This window comes from Micropterus salmoides, unplaced genomic scaffold, assembly GCF_014851395.1.
Source record: "Micropterus salmoides isolate LMB-PRFRI ecotype aquatic unplaced genomic scaffold, ASM1485139v1 Ms_hic_scaffold_7, whole genome shotgun sequence".
Classification (NCBI taxonomy): domain Eukaryota; kingdom Metazoa; phylum Chordata; class Actinopteri; order Centrarchiformes; family Centrarchidae; genus Micropterus; species Micropterus salmoides.
In genome coordinates, this window is record NW_024044459.1 from 25,424,271 (window position 1) to 25,444,012 (window position 19,742).

At 40.7% G+C, this 19,742-nt stretch overlaps 1 protein-coding gene across 1 annotated transcript; it reads left to right on the forward strand.

The window, feature by feature from the left end:
• Positions 1–875: 875 nt before the first annotated feature.
• limk2 (LIM domain kinase 2) lies at positions 876–19,387 on the forward strand. Its single transcript, XM_038702747.1, has 16 exons — positions 876–1,119; positions 1,382–1,478; positions 8,450–8,585; positions 11,943–12,052; positions 12,412–12,597; positions 12,846–12,951; positions 14,328–14,542; positions 14,634–14,820; positions 14,936–15,022; positions 15,253–15,384; positions 15,867–15,923; positions 16,385–16,450; positions 16,945–17,119; positions 17,218–17,273; positions 17,636–17,793; positions 18,146–19,387. The coding sequence occupies exons 1-16, from the start codon at positions 1,104–1,106 to the stop codon at positions 18,357–18,359; spliced, it is 1,998 nt and encodes a 665-aa protein (XP_038558675.1). The 5' UTR covers positions 876–1,103; the 3' UTR covers positions 18,360–19,387.
• The last annotated feature ends 355 nt before the right edge of the window (positions 19,388–19,742 follow it).

Here is a 19,742-nt window from a genome sequence, read left to right on the forward strand (position 1 = left end):
TCCAACTTAATATTCACTCACCTGACAAATACATTTCATAACTATTTCTGCTTTCCACTTTTAAAATACAATATATAATAGGCCCTACACACTAAATACTGATCATGGAGTCAAATCAGCATCTCTTGGAGGAATAATCTCATACAGTGAATAAGTCAAAACAGAACCATTTTTCTCTTTTATGGGAAGCATTTCTGAGCAGAAGAATTTCTCCTGAGTTAGGGGATAACTCAGTGTTGATGAACAAAATGTTCTGGGTATATGACATTTGTGATCATGAAATTCTGACCATGGACCTGCTCACTGTAGCATAGGCTACTGTTTCTGGGGACAATTGGCACAAATTGATATGCAGGGAATGGGGGATCATTTGATCACTTCCACTTAAATAATATAAAACAACATTCACACTGTTAAAGATATACATGTTATAACATGACAAACAAAATAATTTTATAAGGAGCATATCATTTTAAACAAATAGGTGCTCCGTGTGAGCTCCCCTTATGAAAATGAATGGGATTTATGGGGTGGTGATGGCGCAATGGATAAGACGCATACCTTTGGTGTGAGAGACCCGCGTTCAGTTCCACACTGTGATCCCTTTACCAATGTACCCCTATTTGCTCCAGAGGCGTGCGACCTCTCACATGTATAGCAATTGTAAGTCGCTTTGGATAAAAGCGTCAGCTAAATGAATAAATGTAATGTACTACGGTGGGTGTGTGCAATGCGGTCATTCTAGCAATGGGTGGCGCCACTGTTGTTCTCTTCCAGCCTGGGACCAAATCACAGTTTTCATGGTTTTCTCCTGCTTCCAGGTGCTGCAGTTGAGCCCTTCCGCTCTCCGTACAGGAATTTGTAGACTGCATTACGTCAGTTATCCTGCCAGCGGCAAGAAAGCAGCACCGTCCAGGAGGAGTGTGGTGTCTTTTTTTTCCTGTGGAGAATTAAAGGGATTTGTGTGTTTTTTCCTGTCGTATTCAGAGTCGGGAGTCCTGGGTTTACGACGGGGAGGAATGCAATTTTGAAGCGGCGCATCACAGTTCAGTATGAAACGTTTGTAAACGCACTTTAATATCGACCAAGCTCTCAGAAAGCAGATGGAGGAACCAGAAGGTGAGGAATCTTTCAGGTTGTAACTTTATACTCAGGAGAGGTTACTCTGTTTCTCTTCGGCAGAGCGCTGTAGTCCTAAAGTTTCACTCGGCGAGTTTATACAATGTGCTTACTTTTACAGTTTCAGTGTAACGTCGAACATAAAAGTTAGGGAGTCTCGTTTTCCCTCAGCTACTCAGTTTGACAAGTTTGACCTATTCTATCCGGATTTTTTTGAGTCTACAGTGCTACTCCAGTTTTAATGAAGACTAATTTCTTGCAGGTACAGATGAATGTTACTGTGCGGGTTGTGGAGGAAAAATTCAGGACTCGTTTCACATGAAAGTCCTCCAGGACACCTGGCACAACGCCTGCTTTCAGTAAGTGTTCCAGTTTATGGTTTTAGACACGCCTGCATGCACCCTCTCTACTGTAATGAGCACCGGTTTGTCATTCAAAGTCTAATATGTGAATGCTTTGTTTTCATAGAATGGAGAGGGGCGACAGTTTGCCTTGACATTGACACAATTGTTTTTCCCCCGTATTGGTCATTGCTGGCTGCTTTGGGTGTACTTACAAATGGCCTTGTGGATAATCCCAGAAGCTTCTGTCTTGTAGCCTGAACATTGGCTTAGATCTGTTTTTAACAATTCACCCTTGTTTTCATGCCTCCCAAAGTGTACCATGCAGGGCATAAATCGCTTCTGCTGTCACAGCTGACAGACCCTCTGCATGGGGAAGGTCCAGGTCTTTTGAATACACATTGGTCAGTGAAGTGGTCCTGCTATCCTGGAGGACTTTGCACAGGCTCCCTGCCTCTGCTCTGAGGCTTAGTGATTGCCACACTGGTTTTCATAGGTCACTGCCCCATAGTGAAACATCTGTGCGGGGCAGTGAGTTGCCAACAACACTCATAGGGGTTAACAATAACATTCACCTGTTCTCATGTAGAGAGACGATGGCTTAGATTTTTAAAAACTGATGATGCTTCTTGCTCAAACTGTTGTGAGGTTTCAACCAACCACAGAAAAGAGAGTGTTCAATAGTCACCGTGCCTAATTCGCCTGAATCTGTGAATGTAGCTGATTGGAGCACAGCTTTTTCTCAGAAACCACATACTGTAGAGTATATCCAAAAATCCTTTGGTTTTATGACTGGGACTGGAGTCTGGCTCTGGAGGACTTCTGGCATGTCCAGAAAGCCTTAGGAATAGAATAAATTTAATGCTGACTGTGTTGTCTGTTTGTGACAACTGAAATAGCTCTGAAAGTTTTCAGTATGTAGCAGCACATTGTTCTTACATAACCCAGCATTTCACTCTTTCCAAACACTGACTCCTCAATAATGCATACAGCTCCTTCTATCATCTCGCAAGGCAAAGTTCCTGACACAGCTGAGCTACTCATCCCCTCCCTCCCTTTCTACTTTATACTCCCTCACATTTTTTTGGGCTTCCTCCCTCGTAGCGGCGTCTTTGTCTGCAACTTCTTCAGTCACACTCTTTTATAAATTGAAGATATGAGAGGTTTGTGTGGGAAGCCAGCCTGCAGGATTATCACTCATTTACATGTGCTCCAGATTTTCCCTCTGAGTTTTGACTTCTGTGTTCAAAATGGTCTTGAGCCATCTCCACTCTGCAGTAATTTGACACTCTAATCACCTCTCACATTCTTTTTACACTACAATTATGTCGCTTAAAGATTGTACATCAAAATAGAAATGTCCTTGTTAATGTGATACCCCCTGTGTGTTCCTTTTGTCTAAATGCTGCCACTCTGCCCTCCGTGTACCTCCACCTTGAGTAACATTCTTGCAAGCTGATGTCATTCTTGTTCCAGTAAACTTGGCACTGTTATTGAGGCCCATAGGTAACGGCACAGTCCACTCTGCTGTGTTCTGCATTCCTAGACGACGATTCAGAGATCTGAGTCCGGTGTCTCAGACACAGCAGAACCCTTTTGTTGTTGTTTTTTTTTTCAAGTAAGATGGATATGTGTTATCTTCTACTTAACTGGAAATATGTAAAGCTGCAGATCTTATCATCATACGCCACAAGTAGAGGATCGGATTTTATATTTTTAACAATGCGGGGTGGGACGATTAATGAAAGTACCCAATTTCAAATTCATGAGAAATTCCACAGTCCACGGATATCATTAATTTTTTATTGCTTCGTTTATTTTGTGGTGCCACCTTACGTCCTGTGTATCCTAAATCTTGAAACATATGTAATACAGAACCCACAAGTTGATTCACTGATAAATTGATTGACGGAAAACTAATCTACAGCTATTCTGTCAGTAGTTTACTGTATATTTTGAACTGATGGTTTGATAAAATAAAAGCAGTTTCGATACACTGAATTTCATCTTGCATCTTGACAGTTTATAAACAAAACAGAAAAGATTGAGAAAATAATCTGCAGATTATTTGATAATGAAAATAATGGTTAGTTGCTTGCAGCTCTAGTCTCATCGATCTTTGTCTTCTTGACAAAAAATCAGCAGATCTTTTTTTTGATCATTATAACTGAGCATTATAACTGTCACTCTCCACTCCTTGGAAAGAGGTTGCTGTAGAAAACATTTGGAAAACAACAGTCACACACCCTCAGATAAGATCCCACTAAAAGTGAAACACTCCCTCTTAATTTTTTTAAAGGACAAACTTAAGCTCCCTCTCTCACTATCTTCACGGCATACTCCAACAAAGGAATACGCTCCAGCAAGGAATGTGGATATAAGGAAATGAGCAATGTTTGCTTTTTAGTGTTTGTACAGGCAGGACCATTGCATTGTTCACTGAACAACCACCTGAGCACGCCCGCCCCCCCATTCACCAGTATGCACAGAAGGAAGTCAGGTGTTTTTATAAGCACCCTTCCATCACTTAATCTTTATATGTTATAGGGATATAATGGATAATAATTTTAGTTTATCAGTTGGTTTTGTCTATGCTTACTGTTCAGAGCAAGGCGGATAAGGTGGAGGTTTTTGTTTTCCTGCCACACCTGGAGAGATTCTGAATGTTGCACATACCAGTTGAAATACAAGTCTTTCTTTTCCTTGCAATAACAAGGCAAATAGCTATGAGCTATATTTATATTTGAGTGTTTCGGCCAATATGCTTTTTTTGTGAATGCAAGATAGATAGATAAATAGATAGATTTGCATATTAAAGATCTGTGACCAATATAAGTAATCTGGCCTTTCAAGGTTAAATAAAAAAATAAAAACAACCTCTCAGTGCTGTCAGGTGTACTGCAAACACACTGTATTTTTGCCTTTTTAGTTCTGCAAGTTCTTGTTAAATGAGTACACCTCGACAGATTTCTCAAAAAAACATCCATCTTGCTTTAAAATGAATACTTTCTATTGGATCTTATAGAATAAAATATTTGTATAAATCAGGTCAGGTCAAAAATGAGTACACCCCAATGAATGTCTTAGTGGAAAAACCTGAGACAATTGTAATTCACTTGAATCCACCAACAGTTGAGTCCAATCAATCATCACAGAGGTGGCCACAGGAAAATTGATAATTAGGAGTGGTATTTAAGAGTGAAAAGCCAGACCTAGTCAATGCTGACAAAATGGAACCACATGGAAAGAAATGTCACAAGAAAATAATTTATTTGCTAGGCTATAAGAAAATTAGTAAAGCATTGGTAATAAGTTTGAATACTGTCACAAAAGTGATCCAAAAATTAAAAAAGGATGGACTTGTGGGAAGCTCGCTGAGATGCCTAGGCTGTCCATGGACACCTCTTCTAGAGCGTTTTTGTGATGACAGAAGTTGAAGGAAATCAGCATGCAAGTTCAGCACAGTTGGCTAAATCATTTGAAAGTCAAACTGGGGTCAGTGTTTTCCATGACGTTCACTGGAGAGGAGTGGCATGCATGGATTTCGTCCACGAAGGAAGCCACTGCATGGATGTCGTCCACGAAGGAAGCCACTGCATGGATGTCGTCCACGAAGGAAGCCACTGCTGAAGCCCGTGCACATGCCTGTCTAGAATTTGCCAAGGCCCATGTTGACAAAGGCAAAGACTATTGGGACTCTATACTTAAGATGAATCTGTTTGGCTCTGATGGGTTCCAACTGGGTGAGGAGTACAGTGAAAAATGCATGGTACCAACAGTAAAGCATGGTGATGGCATTGTTCTTGTTTGGGATGCATGTGTGCTGCAGCAGGTGTCGGGGAGTTGCATTTTAATAGATGGCAGCATGAATTCACAGATGTACTGCGAAATACTGAAAGAGGAGATGCTACCCTCACTCCGTACCCTAAGTCGCTTGGATTTTCTTCCACACGATAATGACCCAAAACATACATCTAAGGCCACTTGTTCATTTCTGAGGAAGAACAGGGTGAAAGTTAATCAATGGCAGTCCTGAAAAGATGAGTTGAACGTCGTTCTCTATCCAGGATCGTTCTTCAAGAATGGAGAAAGATAGATGTAGCTGTATGTCATCAGCTTGTCCATTCAGTGTTGAGAAAACTTGCTACTTTTCTTAAAAATCAAGGAGGCCATATAAAATATTAGATTTAGTAGAATTTGTTGTAGGTTGGTGTAATCATTTTTGCAACACAATAATAGAATAGATAGAATAGAATTTCACTAATCTTTATAAATCATTTTAAATGACCCTAGGATCCCATTTAAAAAGTTTCATTAAACAGAAACCAGAAATTTGTGTTATTCCACATCCAGACTGTATGACATCTTTCACACACAAATCAGACGTGTGGCCTTGAGTGCAGCTGTGGCCTCAGAAGCAAAGCTACCATTACTCATGTAGTCTTTACCTCAGTAAACTTTCAGCTCTGCCTCCCCTCATCATGTCAGTGTGATGAATCAGGCTGGAGTCATCATCATGCTGACCTCATGCTCATTCTTTGTATTTGTTTTTTTCATCTCAGAAGAACAGAGTGTTTGTTTCCTCACATAATTATTTTTTAATGGATGTTAAAGATGGAACATTGCCCCTGCATCACAACCAGTGCTTCCCCCTCTCTCTTCAATAGAGACACACGAACATGTGGTCTTCCCTCCATAAGACGGCTCCTTCTTAACAAATGCCAGAAAACTTTGAAATATGTGGAATCTTTGCCAATGTCAATAAGCCTGGATCAACTCTACCTGCCGTGCAGAGAGCAACGTGATGCATGAGGCTCAGCAGAGGGCTGCTGCCAGCACTGCACCAAAACATTCCCACTCAAAGTAATATTTCTGACTTATCATTTTGTCTTCCATACTACATACAGTCATGTTGGGTAAGGCTGTCGCCCTGAATTAGAAATAGCTGTTGATCAGGAAGTTAGTACGATGTCAGTTGAAAATATATTATTTTAGTCATTCCTGAATGAAACCCGTGTATTGTCACACCTGCTATGTTACTTTTGTTTTTAATCTGGAGTTCAAGAGGAATCAGCCCCGTGAACGGCTTTGTACTCTTACTCAATTGCAAAATAATATCCAAACAGTAGCAACACGTTATTTATTGTGATTAATTTGTCTGCACTTAAATCTCTTAAGTCTCTTTCACCATCCTCTGTCAAATTTCTTTGAAACCAAAAGAGGGTTGAGAAACAGTTGGTTCGTTTGCAGTCTGAATGAAGCAACAGCACAAAAACACCAGGACTGCAGACATTTCAGTAACCTAGACTTTGACAGAGCAGTTCATCCTTGATTTGTGTTCTGGCAGTCGAATCTGCTACCACCATTTTGCAGAACCAGTGCCACTTGTTTAAGGAACGCTCGTAGCCTGCAGGTGCTTTCCAGTCCGCTAGCAACTTTAGCATTCCTCACTCTGAACATTTTGTTTCACAGTCGCAGCCAGCAATGTCCTTTTAATTTGCCCAGTCACCTTCTGAGGTTACAGCTTGAATCGATCAACTGCTCGAAGTATTATTATGCAATAAAATGGAATTATGTAAGACAAGTTCTTAATATTTTCTGTTGTTTTTGTAGCATTTAACCTTGATTAGACAGTTGACAGTAGGTAGTGATTAAAAATATGTGGAGAAAGATTGCCATGCGATGTGATCAAGGTCTCAGGACTGAACCCAGGATGTTAGTTACCTTGTTTCCACCTTTTGACCGCAAGGCTAAGAGGATGCCTCATTATTTACATTGGCCTAGATAAGAAAATGCACAATGAGAATTTTGTTAAGTAACTGCAAGCTAAAACCGAACAATGAATAACCAGATGATCAGAGGACTTTGCCCCCTTAGAGATTTTTTTAGCCTGTTTTTAACAGACTGTTGTTGTCAAAGTGGTAGTGCAGTTTTCCATCAAACACCTGGATCCTATTAAGTTGCTAGAAATTGGCAAGGTATTTGGCAGCCTTACTGGTAGAGCTCAGAGGCTAATAACCAAATGTTCCTTGCATCCACCATCTGCAAAAGTTTGCCAGATTTTCCTTTCTCAAAAGTGGAACTGCTATTTGTGCAGTCTGTGTTGTTTTTTTGTTTTTTTCTGTGACACTGCACAAATAACAGCACATGAGCAAGACCCAGGCCATCTCAAGAGCGAGGATTTTACAGTGCCCCACAAGTTGTTAAGACAAAAGTACATGTTGTCGTCGATGGGAACATGCCCCCCAGCTAACGTACCTGTCCTATCCAACCTTCGGAGTTGAAAGGGTTCAACAGTGTGATTTATAGTTTCCAGATGAGCATTCACTTGTATGTCATGTACTGTATGTGATATGAGGAATCGGTTTAGAAAAAATGTGCAGATAGGTAGGCATACCTCGTTTGGGTGATGGTTCAAATCTACAAAGTCTTGCCACAATTGACTTACTTTAAATGTTTTGTTTCTTTCTCAGGATTTGTGTGGCCCCCGGCTGTTATCTAATCCTGTTTTATAGTGCTGAAACAATGTAAATGAAAAAGTCAGGCCAATTCATAAATTTTCTGACAATTATTAAATTGCTAAAAACAAATAATTGTTTAGTTGGATTGGGAATTTTCTGCTTTTCTGTGATTTATTTCAATGTAAAGACAAAATAAGCTAAATTAATTGCTAGTGAAAATAATTGAGTTGCAGCACTAATGTCTTGCTTTACATGCACATTGCCCATGTTAACCTGTACAAGACAGAGAATAGACATAGAGTACCTGTTTTTGTTATATGGGAGCCGTAGAATCGGTGCTTCATGACCCACATACCTTTGAAATGATCAACAGGTCTTTGAAATATTACGCCAGGCTTTAGAGTCTTTGCCATATCGCCTCAACGGTGATGGCTTTGCATTTGAAAAGCCCTCATGTCTTCATTCTTCTTTCTTCTTCATCCACATTGTTCTGTGAAAATGTGACCAAGACTGCTGTTGTCCTCTCAGGTGTTCTGTGTGCTGCGACCACCTGACTAACTGGTACTATGAGAAGGACGGGAAGCTGTATTGTCGCATGCACTACTGGGAGAAGTTTGGAGAGCTTTGTCATGGTTGCTCTCTGCTCATGACTGGACCTACAATGGTAAGTCTGCTGCACTTACTGTTTAACACTTTTTACCCTTTGTCAAGGCAATGTCGGTCCCAAACACTGGACTGTTTTATAAAATTCCATCTGAATCTAAACCTAATCTAAAAAGCTTTTGTGACTTTTTTGGCAGAAATCTAAGTCAAAAACTGGGGGTGTGGCACGTGATAGATGAGTTCATTTACCAGGCGAGGACATAACAGGCACTATCACGTTGCATTATGGGAAGTGTAGGATCCAGGGTTTTTAAAACCTTACCCATACATCAGTCTGGCAAATACAGGTACTTCATAGAACGTCATGGCCACGCCCCTTTTGGGCGTATAGAAAACTGAAGATTCAATTAATGTCAGTGCAATTTGAGTTGTGTTTGACAAGTCTATGCGCATTAATTTCACGTTATGCAAACTTATTAGACATGCGACCTTGCCTGAACCTGAGCATTCGCAATATCTTGTAAAATGTAAAATAACCAGCTGTTGGAGTTGTCTGTGCAGTTTCCTTCTATTTAAGGTTTTTATCTGGTGTATAACGACTATTACAACCTACCAGGCTGTTAGTGGGGCTATATTCTTTTAGACTTGATTTTGTTTTTTTCAGTTTGCATGAGGCTTCAGTCCAACACTGGGTCAGACTATTAGACCACTGTTGCTATATGTGATTACCAGTCTTTCAAAGTCTGCCGTGCCATGATCATATAACAACAATTTCCTCCTGTACTTAAATAATACCAGAATGGCCGCAGAGCGTGTCAATGCTGACTCTTTTTCAGTTTTACCCTACTGGATTAATACCAACATGCATTAAAAGGGTGTGGGATTTTGTGGTGATTATTAAATTTACAGATGAGTGACAATTTACATTGGCTGCTGCTGAACATTGCACATTGGGCTATAGACCTCACTTGTGAATTACCCCTTAAGGCACCATTATGTTCCCCCTTCAGTACAGAAGTTCTCCACAGTTCACTTCCCCAAGTACACAGGGAATCTGGTGGGAAGATGCTAGAACATGAGGTGGTTTTTAAAGCCCATCATGTTCAGTCCTCTGTGGTGAGGTGGCTCTGTAGACATTCTTCCCTCTACAAATTAAAAGTTTGCTAAATAAAACGCAACCTTGCTCAATTTAGTGCTGTCAGGAATTTTGCTGCTACAGCCTTACTCGGTCTTGTATGATCAGTAGCTTATCGACTGACTTTAGGAAGCTTTAAGCTAGATATTTCTATGTAACTGACATAACTGAGTCAGCTTTGACCCTTTTCTAATGTTATGCTATGGGTGAGCATTTGCCATTAGGCAGTATCTTTATAATGGAAAATGTATACACAGTTAAAGTTATGTAGTCTTTCCCTCATCCTAACTTTGTTTAAGCCAAGTTCTTGTTTGATACAAAGACTGCTCAGTTTGCTATCAGTTTTGAAGTGTAATTGTATGTCCGTTGTAGCAAATCCTACTACTTATGTGTAAAAAAAACAAAAAAAAAAACACGTTAAAAGACTTAATCATCCAGTTTATATTGATTGGCTTCAGACTGATGCATGTTATAGCACTGCTATAAACTGGTGTATGCTGACTGTAATCCAAGTGTCAGCCAGCTTTGATTTAGTATTTACATATTGATACATGAAATTGTAGTGTGGCAGCAGCTCTTGATGCTCACAACCGGGGTCACTTGTCTAACATGGAGCCAGACTGAAGTTTTTCTTTTTGCCACCAAGCAACACACACAATGGACCCTTCTATTTAGTATTGGCATCCTGCTTCATCAGCCAGCGAAGCCAAGTGTTTTTGGCAGAGCAGATTTGGCACTGCAGCCTCTCGGCCAGAAAGAGAATCATTGTGGTCCATCAGCAGAGGAGGGTCATGCAGAGCTGCTGCTGCTTGTTAGGCATTCAAATCTAGAACACTGTTGTTTTTGTCCTGTTTTTTAATTATTTGTTAGTTTATTGATTAACTGAAGGTGGTTGTTATATTTTAAGGCACTGCTTTTGATGGGCTTTTCAAGTAAATAATCCACGTTTGCTGTCAAGTTTCATAGTTTCCACCTCTCCCAAATGAGACCTACTTCATTGTTCTTCACTTTGATCTTGTTTTGCCAAGTTTGTACTGCTCTGTCTTGTTGCTGAAGCCCGAGGCAGGTTGTGACTGCGGTCGGAGGTGGTTGTTCGGTGGTAGGCTTAAAGGCAGGGAGTGACAGGCGGACTCCTGAGATGTCACAATGATTTGTCTGACATCACTCCAATCTGTCTGTAGCAGCAGGGAACCTATCCCGGCACTGACTCACTGACACAGAGCTGTGGGGCTAAAATACTGGGTTCAACTCTAAATGTCCTTAAATTGCAGATAACTAATCTATGATTCTAGTGTCCAAAATCCATACAACAAAGGCCTAAGTGAGTTTTGAGTACATTATGTATTCACATCTGAAAAGTAACAAAATAAAGTATATTCAAAACAGTCAGTATGACAACTAAAATGCCATGTTTGCTGTTGATGGACACTATTCTTGCATAATGCAATGCACCAAGGAAATTGAGGAGCTGCTTGTAGCCGAACAAGAAATTATGAATGCTGGTGGAACAGCCTCAGTAACATGGCAGTTAAACAAAAATAACTTAACCCAATCTTAACCCGTTTTGCTTTCCGTTTTTGAAGTTTAATTGGCAGTGGCCAACTGTGAACATAATGTATTATTTCCTGTTAGTATTAAACAGTTAAGTATATTGAAGTCAAAGGGCTATCTGTAAATACTGTCTACTGTAAAGATTAGTATATTTTCAACTGAATGCTATTGTAGTTTCAATTAAAGACAACCTTCTTGAAATAATGTATTTTTACCAGTTTCTGTTTCCACTGTGCCACATTTAAAATGTAGTCTTAACACTTAAAGTTCATATTTAAACCTGAAAGCCACAGTTTGTTTGTGCTCAGGTATGTGCACAATTAGATGACCCGGACACATTATCTCATCTTGCATGAGAGAGTAAAGCCAGATGAAGTGGGATTGTAACATGAATTTCAGAAAGGGAAATCAGCCAGGCAGTGCTAATGAGAGAGAAATGTGCATGACCGAGTGTGAGCTGGTTTCAGAGGGTTCAAAGCGAGAACGTCAGCGGGACGGGTGGCTCAGACCTGTAGGGGGAGGTGACATCATAGCAGATTCCAGACAGTGTGAGAGTAAAGCAGGTGTTAGGACTGTGTCACCGCTCACAGCAGGAGGAGGGTAGAAAGCAACACACTCCTCTCTGATGAGCAGAGCAGAGCAGAGCAGAACCTGACCACAGCATATTACTTCTCTCTTCTTCCATTTGTGTGAATGCTTTGAAGATCAGCCCATTTTGTTTGTGGTTTCCAGGTGGCCGGAGAACACAAGTATCACCCTGAGTGCTTTCTGTGTCTGAGCTGCAAGGTGGTGATTGAGGACAGGGATACCTACGCCTTAGTCGAGCGATCGAAACTCTACTGGTAAGACACCTGTACAGGACTTTTTAAAGCTATTTGCAATATTGACACTGTTGGCTTTGGAGGAGTTAGGAACTCATACAGCTGGTAGTTTTTGCTGTACCATTTGTTGGATTAACATCCTTAAACGCTAGTCTCAGTATATAGGCTAATTATATAGTGTGGTTGTAAAGTTGTTGATACACAAGTGCAATAAAAGAAGAGTTTATTATTCAATGATGGACTTGAAGAATAACAGTGTCCACAAGTTAATGTTGTTAGTTAGCAATTAATCCATGACTCCTTCGGGTTTTGAACAGTAACTTATCAACAAGCACGTGTCCACACATGCAATGATTCACTCCCTTTTCTGTTGTGTGCAGTGGAAAGTGCTACACGCAGGTGGTCCTTACACCCATGCTGGAAAAGCGCTCACACGAATCGGTCCTAGACTCCCTGCCCCACACAGTGACCCTCATCTCGATGCCCTCTGCAGCCAATGGCAAGAGGGGCCTCTCCGTCTCGGTGTTGAGGGACGTCAAGGGCTTGGCGAGTGTTCAAGTCAAAGAGTAAGTGGGACCCGATGGAGCCTGATCTCCACAGCTTGGGTGATGCTTTACATAGGACTGATTTATATGTTTGCTTAATAGCAGGGCGCAGGCATGTGTGTAAGTGTGCCACTGAAAAAAGGTGGTTATTGATAATTTAGTATGATGTAAGAGTGTGACCCCATTCTCTTTAACTTGCTGTTTTTAAATCAATATATCTCTTCTATAGTGCTAATATTCATATAGGTGTTGGTGCTATGTCATTCCAGAGTCAGAGGCATGCTTATTAGTCCAGAGGTACGAAATGCCATCCACGTTGGGGACAGGATCCTGGAGATCAATGGCCTCCCTGTCGGGACATTGCTGGAGGAGGAGGTGGGTTTTATACCTCGCACATGTCCCTGACACTCACATGGAGTGATGTGTAATCTTAAATGAAGCTAATTAGCATCGCAATTAAGGGGAAGTGCATTCCTTGAGTGCAATTTGAAAAGCTATGTTCTTATTATACAACTGTAGATGTGATTTTTGGCATTCCTCACATACCTCCATAATTTATACATTCTTCAGCTGGGAGAGGACGGTATGTAGAATGACTACCCTTAAAAGCTCATTCCCACAACCTCACCCTCACACTATCACATTCATACCTCTGTCATCATTCACTGCTTTATATTTTGTCCACACTATTTATGTCAGTAAGGGATAACTGAAATGTACAATACAATGCAGTTCAACAGCATCTCAAACTACACCCTCCAAAATGACCATAAAGTTTAATTAAACACCTCTCTAAAACAAAATCAACATAAACTGAATGTTGTTCATGAGATATATATATATATATATATATATATATAGACCAAACATCTCTGACTTTGATAGACAGGGTTTAATACAGTGAAGTCATTTGTTACATCACTACCGACCATCAGAGCTGAATGGACATTTTATTTAATATCAGAAGTAGGGTGGTACAGGGGAGTTAGGAGTGGGCGTGGCTTCCAGTACATTACGTTCAGTGGCAATTAACAGTAAAACAGTGGAAGTCAAAAATCAACACTAAAATTAGTTGTTTTTGTTCTTGAAGTCAACCATCTGTTATTAGGAAAAAAGCACACTGACTGTGTTGGATATAACAGTGTGTAAATCATGATCTGTTGCATACAATTTATTTAATTTAATACATTTCATCAGAGCAGTGACTAATACATCTGACTACCCAACGCGCATGTCAGATCTCTCCTTCTCCATGACTGCCTGCAGCTACACTTTCCATGTCTTTGTGACTGTAACATCCACTATCTACATTAGAAAACAAACAGGGGAAAAGTGGCTATAACAACTCTGTTGACACAATGTCCACGATACCTTGCTGTAGCCAATGGAGAGCCTATTCAATGTTTTATTAGGCTATAATTAATCAAAACTCAGGTTTAATTTTCTGGATGGACAGGAGTCGAAACAACTGCTCGTAATTCAGGACTGTCTGGAGACGTCTGGTCACCCTAATCAGAAGTGTGTTTATTATACCTCAAAGATAGCATACTTTAAAAAGGAATTGTTATTCTAGTACCCCATAAACTAATGAATATTAATGAAAAGTATAAGAAAATTGGAATAAAAATAGTTCATAAGTTAAAATCCTGTTTTATAAATGCAGAGAAATCGAGGGAATCCCAGGAAGAGTTTGAACAGGAACTAATAATTAAAAAATCTTAGCCAACGCTAACTCTCATCGGTTTGTTTAGGTGGACGATCTTATTCACCGCACGAGTCACACACTGCAGCTGCTAATAGAGTATGACCCAGTCAGACAGCGTTTAGACCGGCTCAGGCTGGGATCACCAGGAACCCAGCTCGGAGTCCCAGCCACCTCCCGCATGCGTCTGTCCTCGCCTTCTGATGCGGTCCTGGAGAGAACCAACGTGGTTGATGACGGCACACTGAAAAGGAGGTCTTTAAGGTTTGTTAGAGCAGCCAAAAAACCCATACAGCTTACTGTGTAAGAGTTGAGTGTACGTAATTATTGATCAACCATATTCTCTCTTTTCCAGGCGCAGTAACAGCACATGTAAGTCACCCGGGCCAAATTCTCCTAAAGAGCCAGCTTTTATTATACGAGACATTTTGCGCTCTGAATCCTTGAGATCCTCCAGTAGCTGCTCTCATCGCATCTTCCGGCCATGTGACCTCATCCATGGAGAGATCTTAGGAAAAGGTTTCTTCGGACAGGCTATCAAGGTCAGCCTCCAGTTGCCATCAGTTCTTGGGCAGTTCATCCACCATTCAGGACTTTTTTGCTTCCTTGTGTGATGAGTTTTAAGTAATGCGTATAATACTTTTGTCCCACTGACAGGTGACTCATAAAGCCACAGGAGAGGTGATGGTGATGAAGGAGCTGATCCGATGTGATGAGGAGACCCAGAAAACTTTCCTGAAGGAGGTTGGTAATCTGCTGCAGGAGGCCTGCATTTCCTTACAGACAAAACAGAGTCAATTACCTCTTTGTACATTGTTAGTGTGAGCGGTTTGCCCCGGTCTTGTGGGAAAACAGTCTTATTTTTGTATTTCATGTTGGGTTTTTTTTTCATGAATTTCATTTCTGTCTATGTGGAAACGGCTTGCAATCATAATAGTTGACTTCTCTTTCCTCTGTTTCTGCCTAAAATTCAGGTCAAAGTAATGCGAAGCCTTGATCATCCCCATGTTTTGAGATTCATTGGTGTACTATACAAGGACAAGAGGCTCAATTTGATAACTGAGTTTATCGAGGGAGGCACCCTGAAAGATTTCATCAGAGACATGGTGAGTTAAACTAGTTGATTCACTTAACCCTCTCCTTTTCCTCTTCCACAGTAGAGCACAAAAAATCCTCAGTGGCCTGTTTGCAGTGTGGGAGGGGGCTGACCTGAAGTAAACTCTGCACTGATAGAGGGCTGGCTGGCATGTGAACTGGCCAAGAGGGGGAATGAGAAAAGTTGTAGAAAGTGTTCCCAGGTGAAATGTAAAGAGCCATGCTCCCCTCCTCCCACAGCTGACTGTTTGTGAGGATCAGTTCAGCTCAGCACATGGCCCAGTGAGGAGAGGGAAAGTGGGGTTTTTTGCCTCTCATTATGTTTAAATTGTGAGGGAGGGCCAGTTTTGAATTTAATTCGTGGAAGTTTAATTTAGTTTACTGTTACTATTGAATACTGTATTCCTGTCTCTACCTTGGTGCATATTCATTTTGTATTCACGCCTCCGAGGGAGCTTCTATTCATTTCTCTCTCTTTACTCGGGTCTAACAGGACCCGTTTCCATGGGAGCAAAGGGTCAGCTTTGCAAAGAGCATCGCTTCTGGCATGGTGAGTTGGCCTCCTGCAAAGACATTATTACTATTAGTGAAATCCTTGGCTGCTATTTTGAGTGTGGAAATGTGCTCTGGCACACAGGACACACAGGACCTCTTGTGGGCATTGGAATTACCACAAGGGGTCCTGTGCTATTTATGTTTGGAGTTATTTCTAATTTAGTTTGTTAAATACTACAAAGTTTTACCTCTTAAGGCCAACTAAAAAGAGAAAATCAGTCTTCAATTTAGCTTCTCACAACAAAACAAAGTTTGGGAACCGCTGCCATGGAGTATCCTCATGAATGTAAAGGCACAGTGCATATTTTAGATTGCATTCCAGAGAATTGATTAGATCTGGATTTAGCTACAAACTTTAACTCTGAGGGGACTGATTAAAGATGGCGTCAGTCAAGGAAGATGTGCTGAACCTTTATCCAATCTAAAAGTGAACTTTAACTTTCCTCTTCGTTTCAGGCCTATCTTCACACAATGAGCATCATACACAGAGACCTCAATTCTCACAACTGCCTGGTTAAACTGGTAGGTGACATGGCATTTAACAAGCTATTACACATCATATACAATACTAAGAGTGAAGAGTAGGAATGGTTTGAACGTTTCGTGAAGCAGGTAAAAGTTGGCATGTGTTCAGCTATGAGTACAAATTGTTCCCAGCCTCGTGATTTTCAAGGACAGTTGTGTCTATATATATATATAACAAGAATTAGTAATACAACCTTTTTTTTTCTTCTTTTTTTTAAATTAATGTAAAGTGCATTATTTAATATTGCAGATTATAATAGAGCATCCAATAGCTTTTACCATATGTGATTCCTTTCCTTGACATAATGGAGCATTTTTTCTTCCATCAGTAACCATAAATTCTTATTTTTAACCAGATATGTTATCTTTATGTCTACAGTTGGGTTTCAGACTTTTGCGTTTTAATATTAAAAGCATACAGTTTTAAGGTAACCTAGGCTGTAAATCAAGTTCAAAGTGAGAGTGAACCATTAAGTGTCATCCTTTTACAGGACAACACTGTGGTCGTTGCTGACTTTGGATTGTCCCGACTTATAGTAGAGGACAAAGTTAAGCCTCCACCTGAAAAACCTTCCAACAAGAAGAGGGTGTTCAGACGTATTGACCGAAAGAAGCGGTACACTGTCGTGGGAAACCCTTACTGGATGGCTCCAGAGATGCTAAATGGTGAGCCGCTAACAAAAAAAAGCTATCAGCTTTCTTTACAGAGGGTAATTTGTTCTTTAGGGTGCATTTACGTTATTCTTTACTTCATTTTATTTCAGGTAAACGCTATGATGAGAAGGTGGACATTTTCTCCTTTGGAATTGTGCTTTGTGAGGTAAGAACATGCTGGTTTTACCCGGATTATCTGCTTTCGTTGTCTGATAACATATATTGTTATTGCAGTGGTTTTTGGCAGGCAATTCTAAAGTCCTTGGATGTGGGAGCTTTAAGGAAAACACAAATAATAGTTTTCAAATCAGCTTCTCCTCCCAGCTGTATTATCAGCTCATGACAACACAACCTTGACCAAATATTGAATTAGCAAGCAAGTTATCTACACATCTAAAACAGCAGCCTCCGGACATCACACAAAGTCAACACCCTTGTCTTCGTTTACTAACTCTGATATTTCTTGAGTGCGTGTCTCTTATCTGTATATGGATTGACGCTTAGATCCTCCTCTGTCTTATGATCCAGATCATTGGAAAAGTCTATGCGGACCCGGAGTGCCTCCCCAGGAATCAGAACTTTGGTCTTAATGTTGGGAAGTTTGTGGAGAAGTTCCTCCCTGAAGACTGTCCACCAGCTTTCTTTCCACTGGCTGTGGCCTGCTGTGACCTCACACCAGACAACCGGTGAGCACCTGCTGTTATTGTAATGTGTGTATATAGCTGACACTTTTTAAAAAGTAAAACTTTTTACAGAGTTGCTGACTGGTAGAATACTGCTTCTTAACCCGAACAAAGCAAAATAACGAGATATGCAGCAGCCGCATAGCAAACATTTATGGGACCAAATGTGTCCGCTCTCACCTTAAGCGACAGCGAGTTATTTGATCTCAGAAGTCTGCCATCTCGACCTGCCTGCACAGGGGCACGCCTCTGCTGGCAGATTGCTTCCTTGTGTTTTCTCTCAACCTTGTCAGTCTGGTTTTAACCTCAAAATCCCTCTGTATCCCTCCCCTGCTGTCTCTTCCTCCTCTCTCAGTCCACCTTTTCAGAAGCTGGAGGACTGGTTTGAAGCTTTGTCCCTCAACCAGGAGCTGGGGATCCCCCTGCCAGCCGAACTGGATGAACTGCATCAGAGTCTGAGTCAACTCCACTGGCCGAAAGACGGCTCCCCAGTCCAGAGCACAGATCAGCCATCATCACCTACAGCGGCCTCTTCTGACTGTTCCAGCATGACTGACAATGGCATCTAGGAACCATGCCTCTCTGTTTTGACCCCTCCACTAATACTGTGGATGTGGGGGGAAAAAGAACATTGCATTGAACCCGAGCCATATTAGAACTGGATAACCTGAGGTAGCTGGACCAATCTCCCCATGTGGGACCTTAACTCTTGAGAATGCCAGTGACCTGCAATGTGAGCGGGAAGACACATTTCAAAAAGAAATCCTTTTAAACCCTACACGGCCCCCATTAAACACGTGCAAGGTTTTACTAATGTTTGCTGTGTATAAAGGCAATATGCAATTTTGTTTGGGCCTTTCCCTAACAAAAGACGAACGTCTTTATAAGGTGGAAGTCCTCGATGAGTTCCCACGTGGCGGCACTTTTGTTTTTCTGGTTCTGAAGTTGTTTGTTATGTGTGGAATTCACAGACCAGTCCCTGCCCAAAAGTGGACTCACTTCACTGCAGCGGCAAAGAAAACAAATATGTTTGACAGTCTGGCTGATTGACATGTCCAAGTAAACAGAGGACAGGGCTTGAAGAAAACAAGTGCGCCTTTAGGCAGCAGTGGAAGCAAAACACACCGACTGCAAATAGTTTCATTACACTGAGATTTCGCACAAAATGGCGATGAAATGTGTTTTTTTTCGCATCCAAGCACCACTCATCCAATTTAGATGAAATAGTTACAGGTATAGTTCTGTACACTTTTTGTGTAATGATTTGTTTTTTTTAAAACAGGGCCGAAGCTCCTTTGGACAGTAGGGCTGTTATTAATAATTGTCAGACATAGTATCATACAAGAGTTGACCATAAAAAGTTGCTTTGTACAGAATAACTGGATTTTTTTCTGGTGTATATAAACGTGTACATATTATTCCTCTAATTGGATTTAATTTTCTAATGGGAACTCCTAGATTTGTAGATTTTCAGACATTTTGTCAACGATGGAAGTTTTTGCCTTTTTGCTATCATCATGTAAGGTACTGACGACCAGTTGTAACCACTATTATTTATATCATTGTAGTGTTTCTTAAATAAACCCTCTAAAAGTTGCCTTTTTGTTGTCGTTCTTCAATTTTGCATGTCAGTAAAACTCTTGCCAAGAAATCTACTCCTGATCCAATTCAGGATCAAAGTTAAATAATTTGTTCACCTGCGTTTGTCTTAAACACATGCTGCAGGGCACTGGCTGAGACATATTTTAATACTTGTATTTTTGACTGTTAGTCAGACAAAGTCAGATTTAGGACTTCACTTTTGACCCTAATAACGTGAATTTGCCATTATTATGACACTAATGATAAATAGGCATAACATTATAAATGGTTTATTTTAATAATTATTACTTGAGGCCTTAAAATGATTCTCATTGACTGTAATTTATATCTGCTAATTTTAGCATAAGAGC

Coding starts and splice junctions, on each gene's coding strand:
- limk2 (XM_038702747.1), top strand. Junction 1,479..8,449: donor TGGCACAACGCCTGCTTTCA/GTAAGTGTTCCA, acceptor TTGTCCTCTCAG/GTGTTCTGTGTGCTGCGACC. Junction 15,023..15,252: donor AGAAAACTTTCCTGAAGGAG/GTTGGTAATCTG, acceptor CCTAAAATTCAG/GTCAAAGTAATGCGAAGCCT.